Source organism: Megascapheus bottae, chromosome X, assembly GCF_031878675.1.
Source record: "Megascapheus bottae isolate mThoBot1 chromosome X, mThoBot2.hap1, whole genome shotgun sequence".
In the NCBI taxonomy this organism is placed as follows: Eukaryota; Metazoa; Chordata; class Mammalia; order Rodentia; family Geomyidae; genus Megascapheus; species Megascapheus bottae.
In genome coordinates, this window is record NC_143547.1 from 104,147,029 (window position 1) to 104,157,918 (window position 10,890).

General features: G+C 42.9%; 1 protein-coding gene across 1 annotated transcript; it reads left to right on the top strand.

The window, feature by feature from the left end:
- The first annotated feature begins 1,832 nt into the window (after positions 1 to 1,832).
- Positions 1,833 to 8,547, top strand: LOC150041703 (melanoma-associated antigen 11-like). The gene is made up of 3 exons (XM_090325924.1): positions 1,833 to 1,857; positions 2,155 to 2,237; positions 6,669 to 8,547. Exon 3 carries the CDS (start codon positions 6,717 to 6,719, stop codon positions 7,668 to 7,670), a length of 954 nt encoding a protein of 317 aa, XP_090182050.1. The 5' UTR covers positions 1,833 to 1,857; positions 2,155 to 2,237; positions 6,669 to 6,716; the 3' UTR covers positions 7,671 to 8,547.
- The last annotated feature ends 2,343 nt before the right edge of the window (positions 8,548 to 10,890 follow it).

Sequence of the window (10,890 nt, forward strand, 5' to 3'; positions counted from 1 at the left end):
TACATATTTTTCCATAAACATCTTTTAGATAGCTGAATGACAGGTTTTATTTTTCTTTTGTGGAGTCTTGAGCCATGAATTCAAGGCATGTCCTTGAGCTTTGTCAAGGATAGCAGTCTATTAGTTGAATTACAGTAGTACATGAGCTTTTTTGTGTGTATGTGGTACTGAGCAATCAAATTCAGGGCTTGCCATATGATAGGCAAGCAGGTTTTATTCCTGGCCCATGACAAGACTGTCTCCATAGGTACTAAGGAGGAGATATATGGAGATGCAAAGTTTGAGACTACCCCCAAGAAAAGTTCTCAAGTTACAATATCAACCAATATCTGGGGTAAGTAGTACACATCTATCATGGTGGCTTTATGGAATGTTGAGATCAGGAGGATTATAGTTTTAGGAGAGCATAGAGTGAAGAAAATCTTAAAAACGTGATGTCAAGAAAAAAAAAGTTGTTATGGTTTCACATACTCATCATCAGACCTATAGAGGGAAGCACAAGTGAATGTAGGGCTGTGATGGGCTAAGTATATGTGTATCTTTTTATTATGTATTTATTTATGGCAGTCCTGGCTTGAAGTTAGGGACTGAACACTGTCCTTGGACTTTCTGAAGGCTAGAGTTGTATGATTTGAGACAGAGTAGCATTTATATGTTTTATCTATGTATGTGGTAGTGAGGAATTGTTTCACAGACTTTGTGTATTCTAGGGAAGCACTGTACCACTAGGCCAAAATGCTGGGTATGATAGTCTATCTTTAAAAAAATAAAAAAGATGATGCATCTGTGCAAGTATTACTGAAAAAAATAGGAAAAGCTGTGGAACTTCTTGGTATGGGCAGGAAGTTTGTGAACAGAATTGTAGAAAGTCAGCAAATAGGAAAAATTATTGACAAATGGGATTATATGAAGCTAAAAATTTTGTGAAAAGTGTGTACAGAATGGAAGAAAATGTTTGACATGTGTGCATCCTATAGGGAATAATAGAATATAAACAGAGGTTAAAAACATACATACATGGAGTTGTTGCAATTAAATGCCTTTGTGTAATTAATTGATACTATTTTTAAAAAAATATTAGCAGGTATGTGCGGTGGCTTATATGTGTCATGCTAGCTACTCCGAATGTGGAAGTGTGAGTATTATAGTCTAAAGATGGTCCAAAAAGGAAAGTTGAAGAGATTCATGTCTAATTAACTACGTAAAAAAATCCAAAAAGCTGTAAGTGGAATTGTGGTTCCAGTTGTGGAGTGCTAGAGTTGAGAGAAAGGGCTAAAGGGTGATGGCTAGACCTTGAGTTCAAGGCTGTGTACTGGCGAAAGAGAAATAGAGCGATTCTGGTGGAAAAGTAGGTAAAGCCAGGGTTATGTGGGGCCAAGTGGGTGTTGAAGAAGAAAGAAGTGAGACAGTTTATGTGGTAGAGGAGACCTAGAGTCCCAAGAGATTGTTGGAGTTCTTTTTTTTTTTTTGCCAGTCCTGGGCTTGAGCTCAGGGCCTGAGCACTGTCCTTGGACTTTCTCAAGGCTAGAGCTCTACCACTTGAGTCTCAGCACCACTTCTGGCTTTTTTCTATGTATGTGGTACTGAGGAATTGAACCCGGGTCTTCGTGCATGCTAGGCAAGCACTCTACCACTAGGCCAAACTCCTGGCCAGTTGGAGTTCCTCAAAAGGAATAAGGTCCAGTTCATACAGGAGACGACCAGGCTTTTCCAAGAACGAAGTGGAAGATGTTGCGGGAAGCGGAAGAAGGCTGACCGAATTTCCTTACGTGTCACGTGTCATGTGGCTAGCGTGGGCGACTTCCGTCCAGCACAGGAAGTTGCTTCAGTCACTCGGAACCCCCGAACTGTGGAGAGGTAATAACTTGCGGCTCCGCATTTTCTCTCTTTTCTTCTTTCGTGGGGAAGTGTGTGAAGTTTGACTTGCTAACTAGTACTGTTACCAGTTCAAGGCTACCGGAAGCCCTGAGGTACCACAGTAACGTTACCCAGAGACAAATGGAGACTCCATTTGCCTACACCCCAGGACGCGGAGAACAAACCCCTTAGAGGGGATACAGGAAGCTTTTTTGGTATTAAACGGGCAAAAAATCATTTTAGAAGCCCCTTCACCTCACAGAAGTTGAAATTATGCTACTGTGCCTCTGTTTTTAGCCCTACAGAAGAAAGAAGCTTCTAGTCAACCCGACACCTGCCCCTCCCCCACCCGCTCGGACGACTTCTGGAAACGACGAACGGTGAGTTCTGCCGAACTATTTGACCCGCCTCCTGTAAAACTTCTGGATTACACCTGAGGATAGATAGAAAACTCCTCTTGCCATGTAGACAGGGTCCCCTAAATTTCAACCACCTCCTTTTCACTGCAACACAACATACACACTTTGTGAGTATATTACATATAACCCTTCCCCCCCTTACAGAACGTTAGCACCAATAGCCTTACACTGTAATACACACACTTGAAATGCCTGGTACTCTCTGCGGTGTTCTTTATATGAAGTCTCATGGAAGGGGGACAATGTCAGGACTGTTTCCTTCTTTCTTTGATTTTTTTGTCTTATTTTTTGGATTTGCTTCTTTGGTTTTCATGGCTGTTTTCTAAGTTTTTTTCTGACTCTACTCTCCCGCCCTCTCTCCTCTCCTCCTCCTCCTCCTCCTCCTCCTTCTTCTCTATCTCTCTCTCTACCTCATCTCTCTCTCTGTCTCTGTCTCTGGCTGTCTCTCTCTCTGTCTCTCTCTCTCCCTCTCTCTCTCTCGGTCTCCCTCGATGTCTCCCTCTATCTCTCTCTCTCACTGTCTCTTTCGGTCTCTCTCTCTCTGTCTCGGTCTCTATCTCTCTGTCTCTCTCTCTCTCTCAATCTCCCTCAATGTCTGTCTCTGTCTATCTGTCTGTCTCTCTATCTATATCTCTCAATGTCTCTCTCTGTCTCTCTCTCTCTCTCTCTCTCTCTCTCTCTCTCTCTCTCTCTCTCTCTCTCTCTCTCTCTCTCTCTCTCCTCACTTAATTCCACGCCTGAACACTATATTTCATCTTCAACAAAACACAGTCATACATGGTAATTTCCCTTCAAATACACATACATCTAAACCATATGAAATGCACAGGTTCTGAAGAATGTATATACATATCTGTCTGTACATATATATATGAAATCTGTGTACAGTTATGCATTATGTGAAGCATTTACAAACGAAATTGTACCCACAAATAATCTACCTATACACGAATTCTCACTTCTTCACACAGAGATACACACATACATACACCCAAGCAACTGCCCTCACAACTTACCACCTATCTCCTTCTACCTATAGACACCATGACAGTAACAACCTGGCACTGTCCTTGAGAAAGGACACATTCCAGCCTCTCCTTAGTATCACTGAGAGTATTACAAAACATTAACCACACAAAATAAGAAAAAGTGAACCAAAACAACAACAAATTACATCACACAAGAATTATTACTAACAAAGGGACCATCAATTCCCAAACAAACACATTCAGACATACAAAGCCACAAAAAACATAGGGACTTTAGAGTCTAATAGAGATGTTCTCCCAGCTCCAAATGTCACCTGGACCAGTGTTCGCTTGCAGGTAGGAAAGGTGGGGAGAATGAGTTTTTTCTGTTTGTTTTTTTTTTGAGAATTGTTCCAGGGTATACATTTCCAAAAATAGGTTCTGATAATGGACCAAAAGGAACGAAGTCAGTAACCCATGGTGACAATGTTGGGTTATGAATGCACATTCCCATCAACACAACAATCTCAAAAAACAAGGAAGGACCCTTACAATCCTACAATAACTATGCTCTCTGCCCTGGGTAGCTCAGGCATACTGACCAGATGGGCAGTATCACCAATTAGATGCCCTAATTTCCTCATTGGGAATTATTTAGTAAACAAGTGAGGCTCGGACAGACAGGATCAGTCCTAGATTAGGAGAAAAAAGAACAATCCAGGAAGGGTCCAGGCTGGGTGACAAGATTGACGATGGATGAATTCTGCATGTATGTCTGCGGGAGGTTGAAGACTAGCAGAAATATCGACACCATAGCATTGGGAAAACATCCTGTTTGGTCAGTGATTAAACATTAGGTAGGCCTGAGGGGCCCAGATACACAGGTTCCAGCCCTGACCCTGCGATCAAACAAAGCTGGATTTTGCTTACACCTCTGCACTCTAAAATAGGAAGGCAGGGCCACAAGTTTGGCCTACTGGTACAGTGCTTGCCTAGCATGCACAAATACAAAGGTTCAATTCCTCAGTACCATATACAGAAAAAAAACGGTGGAAGGGGTGCTGATGCTGAAGGGCTAGAGCTCTAGCCTTGAGAAAGTCCAAAGACAGAGCTCTAATCCTAGACATTAGAAACCTGCCCCTTCTGTCAGCCCTGGATAGCTTGAGCCAAGACCTTGGGAAAAAGATACTGCTCTGGCATCCTATTCAGGATTGGAGTGGGAGTCATTGAGACAGGGGCCTTGGCCTACAAGGTGGATAAGAAGATTAGTAGAGGAAAAGGACCCAGGACTGCTGAGAAGCAAACATGAACAACTAAAGGACATTCCATACATTCCAGACACAAGAGTCCCTGAAATCTGCCACTTCTCCAGCCTTGGAAACGTCAGGCCAGAGTCATCATATAAGTAATAGCTTCATTTGTTTTCTAAGTCTCAGGAAGGTTGAGATTTTGCAGTGAAAATAGCCATCAGAACAGGACAAGGAACCATACTGGTCAACAGACAGTTATGTCAGGATCTCCTAAGCACAGAATATACCAACACCAACTTACCCTTACATCAACTATTAAACAATGTAGGGGCTAGTATAGGTACATTGTCTTTCTTCCAGCATTGAACACACACACACACACACACACACACACACACACACACACACACACACACACAGGTTTGACTGAAATAAAGTGGCCTAAGGTCATCATAGGTGGAGCACAAGACCCTACCATTATCCAAGATAAAAAAACAAGCAGATCTTCTACCTCCATACCACAAATAAAATTTGAACATCTATGGCTGCCAACCCTGGGTACATGTGGCCAGCTGTGAAGACCCTCACTGCCATTTTATTCCATCTGAAGGAGATACACCCCTATTCTGAGAGGTTGCCTCAAGCTATCAGAAGGGTGGTACGTAAACCTTTTCAGCAGAGAGTTGAGAAACAAAGTAAGCACAAAGGGGATCACATAGAGTCCAATCCATCCTTTGTGTACAGCTGAAAGCCTGATATTGACCTTACAAACTGCAACTTGAAAGAGAGAGGGAGGGAGGGAGACAGGGAGGAAAAGGATTCTCAGTGCCTACTTTAGTACCTCTAGAATCCAGATGTTGAGAGTAAGGTATGAGGCAATGTCCTTAGGCCATAGAGATGACACCCGGGCAGTAAAAACATCGACTCCATGGTTTCCTTCATTGGTAATAATTAGTCCATGTCTACGATAGTCCTAGCAGAGGATCACAATAGCTAAATAGCTGTGTACATATAACCATATAGGATGACGCTAAAGCAAATGAACTCCAAGATATGGATGCAAGACATTTTCCTTCTTGGTTGTTGTTTAATGTAATTTTGAAAGTATTTCTTTTGGTTTTTTTTGTTTTGTTTTGTTTTGTTTTGTCTCCTCTGTTTTATCCCTGTTGTCGCTGTACTTGATTTTGGCACTTATCTGTGTACTGTATATACATTTATTTGAATTAGGAAAGGGAAGGGGAACCACAAAATAGTGAGACAAAGGACAAAGGACACACCAGTGCAACAGGGACACTCACAACACCGTGGGAAATGAACTTTATGACTTGGGGGAACTGAAGGGGGAGGGAAAATGGGATAAAAAAATGGAAGGGACTACAATGTTCAACAAGAAATATTCTCACCACCTTACATGTGTAACTGTAACCCCTCTTATGTACAACACCTTGACAACAAAATTAAAAAAAGCCAAGGTGGGGCTGGGAGTTTTGCCTAGTGATAAGAGTGCTTGCCTAGAATGCATGAAGACCCAGGTTTGATTCCTCGGTACCACATACATAGAAAAAAGCCAGAAATGGTGCTGAGGCTCAAGTGGTAGAGCTCTAACCTTGAGAAAGTCCAAGGACAGTCTCAGGCCCTGAGCTCAAGCCCAAGACTTGTCAAAAAAAAAGCCATGGTGGGCGCAGTGGCTCACGCCTGTAATCCTAGCTACTCTGGAGGCTGAGATCTGAGGATCTTGGTTCAGAAGCAGCCCGGGCACTAAAGTCCATGAGACTCTTACCTCCAGTTAACCACCAGAAAACTGGAAGTGGTGCTATAGGCTGAAGGGGTAGCCTTGATCTAAAGAGCTTAGGGACAGCGCCCGAGCCCAGAGTTCAACCCTCACAAACGACCAAAAAATAAGCCAAGGTGAGGTGTACACTCCAAATATGTACCCATGTCTCCAACTATCCCAAAAGACAAGAAATACCCACATTGGTGCCTCAGAACTTCAAACTGTGAACCACAGACCCATAAGGAGCCGTGTCATTCCTTCCTCAGGCTCTCAGAGAACAGACCACCAGGAAGCCAGGAGCCTGGGCACCCCCAAAGGAAGCAGCAGTAATAGGCACTGGATAGAAGACCAAGGGTGGGGTTCTAGGCTGAGTCTACTCACATGCTCCCTCTCTCTCCAGGTCTAGAAGTCATCAACAAGTTCTTGCGTGCTGTTCCCAAAGACAGCCATGATGCCTCATAGTCAGAAGGGCCAGCCGAGAGAGACTGAGGAAGACCCTCAGGGCCGGAGAGAGGCGCTGCAGGGCCTGGTGGGTGAGTCCACAGTCCCCATGGCTGAGGAGGAGGAAGTGGCTGCTGCCTCTTCCAGCAGCTCTGCTGTGATCACAGAAAGTCCAAGGGAGGTACCTGCTCCTGGGGTACCAACTGGTCCCCAGAGTCCTCCAAGAGCCTCCTCTCCTCCCAATGCCCTGGTCTCCCCTGTATGGAGCCAATTTGATCAAGGCTCCAGATGCCCCCATGGTAACCTAGCAGACCCTGAGGCATTGTTGAGAGATGGATTAAATGCCAAGGTAGTTAACTTGGTACAATTCCTGCTCTTCAAGTATCAAATGAGCAGGTCTACTACCAAGGCTGAAATCATGAATCGGATCATCAGACGTTACCGAGATTATTTCCCTGTGATCTTCCGAAGTGCTCTAAAGTGTTTGCAGCTGGTCTTTGGCATCGACATGAAAGAACTGGCACCCTTTACTGACACCTATGTCCTTGTCACTTCTCTGGGGATCACATATGATGGGCTACAGACTGATGTGCAGGGAGTGCCTAAGACGGGCCTCCTCATCATGATTCTGGGCATCATCTTTATGGAGGGCAACCATGTACCTGAAGAGGAATTCTGGGAATATATGGCTATGATGGGGATGAATGATGGGGAGCACTTTATCTGTGGGAATCCCAGAATTCTCATCGGTGAAGAATTCGTGCAGGAGCAGTACCTGGAGTACCGGCAGGTACCCAACAGTAATCCTATTTGCTTCGAGTTCCTGTGGGGTCCACGGGCCTACTTAGAAACCAGCAAGATGCAAGTCCTTATATTCTTTTCCAGGATCAGCGGAACTGATCCCAAGTCCTACCCAGCCCTATATGAAGAAGCACTGAGAGAAGAAGAAGAGAGAATCTAGGTCAGAATTGCCTACATTCTGATATACACTGACAATTCTCACTTACTCCTCCCTTCGCCTTCCAAATGATGCTACTGATATGGCCAATACACAACTTGTTGTATGCTCAGTGAAGTTCTCAGGCAGATATTCCCTATTTGAAGATGGTCATCTTTCTTTGCAGTGGTGGACAGAATATATGGCGCTAGGGAAAATAGGGTTACTAACAGCTTTATCTCCTTTCATTTAATAAGTGTGACTTTACCTTCTTTTGGGTATTTTTGCTGTGTTTCTTCTTTTCATTGAAGTCTTTAGTCACTTAAGAATCTAAGTTTCTGCTTTGGTTTTGATAATGCCTTGATTTCTGTCTAGTAGTAGTAAATCTTATGCTGTTTTTGTGAAACAAACAGGAAACTTTCCAAGTTACTGTGTGGTCTGGAACCACATAATGTAGTATTAATAGGAATTTCTTTAGCAATGTAAAAAAAAACTCAGTAAAATATGTGAGACTAGGAAATAGAGGTAAAAATAAGAAATCAAGAACTCAGTTTTTTATTCCCTTTTTCTAAATATTGTTGTGTGTTTGTGTATAAATCCCGGGGCTTGAAACTTGACCTGGGTGCTATTCCTGAGCTTCTTTTGCTCAAGGCAAGCACTCTACCACGTGAGCCACAGCTCCATTTTAGGTGGTTAATTGCTGAGAGTTATATCCTTTTACTAAAGACTGTTGATCTGCAAAGTTTCTGTGTGTGTATGTGCTATTGTACCAGTCTTGGAGGGTGAACTCACCTAGATACTATCCCAGAGCTTATCTCCTCAAGGATAGTTCTCTGCCACTTGAGGCACAGCTCCACTGTTAGCTTTTTATTGGAAGTAGGAATCTCAAGGACTTTTACCTTTTTACTAGATAATGTTGTTTTGTAAAAATATATATATATATACATATATATGTGTATATATATACATATATATAGTGTGTGTGTGTGTGCCAGTCCTGGCTCTTGAACTCAGGACCTGGATGCCGTGCCTGCCTGAGCTTGTTTTTCTACCACTTCAGCAACAACTCCACTTCCGGCACTATGATAGTGATAATTTCACAGACTTTCCTTAAAACCACACACAATCCTTAGATCTCAGCACCTGAGTAGATAGGATTACAGGGGTGAAAGAAAGGTACCTGTCTTATGTAAATTTTAAATGTGTGTAAACCTCAGTTTGCTTTACCATTTGAGTGTGTATAAAAAATTTTCTAATAAAAACTTGAAAAATAATAAAATGGTTAATAATTTCTAGCAATAGAATGGCTGGGATATTGTGACTTGGGCCTGAAAGCGTTACAAACTTCCCTGAGCAGTTTCTGGCGTATGAATAAAGTTGAAAGGAACCTCTGCCCAGGGACAACTTTGGGGGGTAAGGGGAACCTGTATTCTTTTCCTAGTGAGATTGAACACAGTAAAAAAAAAAAACTAGGTTATTTATTGTCATCATCCCTTAAGAGATGAGTGAGTGTCCTATGTAATGAGGCCCAGAAGCCACTGGCTGTGTAATCTTTCCCTTGCAGTGGTAGTACCAGAGTCCAGAGCATTAAAATAGCATTGCAGTTAGTTGGGGGTACAATTGTCGGGTTTGAACTCAGAGCGTGGACAGTGTCCATTAGCTTTATTTGCTCAAGGCAAGTGTGTCTACTACGTGAGCCACAACTCTACTTCCAATTTTCTTGTAGTTTATTTATGATTAGAGTCTCAGTGACTTTTCTGCCAGGGCTAGCTTCAAACGATGATCTTCAGATCTCAGCCTCCTGAGTCTCTCGGATTACAGGCATCCGCCATTAATGCCCAGAGATACCTTTATTTTAAAAGTATTTAACATGGAGCCAGGAGTGTGGCCTAGTGGTAGAATGCTTGCCTAGCATGCACAAAGCCTCAGGTTCTATTCCTTGGTACCTCATACATAGAAAAAGCCGAAAGTGGTGCTGTGGCTCAAGTGGTAGATCTCTAGCCTTAAGAAAGCCCAAGGACAGTGCCCAGGCCCTGAGCTCAAGCCCCAGAACTGCAAAAAAAATCCTTTAGCCAGGCGCTAGTGGCTCACCTTGTAATCCTAGCTATTCAGGAGGCTGAGATCTAAGGATTGCCATTCAAAGCCAGTCCAGGCAGGAAAGTCTATGAAAGTCTTATCTCCAGTTAACCATCAGAAAACAGGAAGTGGCACTGTGGCTCAAGTGGTAGAGCACTAGCCTTGATATGAAGAGCTCAAGAACAGGGCCCAAGAAGAGAGTTTAAGCCCATGGCAAAAAAAAAAAAAAGATTCAACATATAGATTATATAGCTTAAGATCTTTTTCCCCAGTCCTGGGTCTTGAATTCAGGGCCTGAGCACTGTCCTTGGGCATTTTCAAGGCTAGAGCTCTACCTTTTGAGCAACAGCACCACTTCTGGCTTTTTCTATGTATGGGGTAGCAAGAAACTGAACCCAGGTCTTCATGCATGCTAGGCAAGCACTCTACCACTAGTCCATGCTCCTGGCTAGCCTAAGATCTTTTGAGATTGGAATTTTTCACTCAGTACAATGCCCTTGAGGCCCACGTAAATTGCCATACATATCAAGAATTTTCTCCCTTTTAGTGATGACGTTTCCAGATCCCCAACTTGATGACAAATAATGAGGTGGGGTTCAAATGCCTTTATATTGCCAAATGAAGTAACAACCTAAACTCGTTCCTTGGCCTTTACTGCCTGGAGAAGACTCATATTTTGCTGTGGTATTTGGCTAGAAAGTAGCAATTATTTTCTAAAGGTGTTCTACCTTACAGAACCTATTCTGGTCCTTTAGATAAAGAGCAGGGTTTTTGCTGTGACTTTTTATCTGTGCCTATTAGTCTATTCTAGGGAATATGAGACAAAACAGAAACCAGGAAACCTACCACCATGTCATTTCTTCTCACTAGATATTCTGCCTTATTTTTCATATTGTTCAGAGTGTTTTCATGCTTGTTTTGTATCCAGTGGACAGCCTATTTAATTGTACATAGCAGGAAGAATATGAGAAAGTACTTCTCTAGCCTGGCACTGGTGGCTCGTGTCTATAATCCCAGCTACTCAGGAGGATGAGATCTAAGCATCATAGTACAAAGCAGGCCCACACAAGAAGACCCATGAATCCCTTATAGCTAATTAACTACCAATAGAACCAGATGTGGACTTGTATCCCAAGTGGTACAGCACTAGCTTTGAGCAACAAAGCTT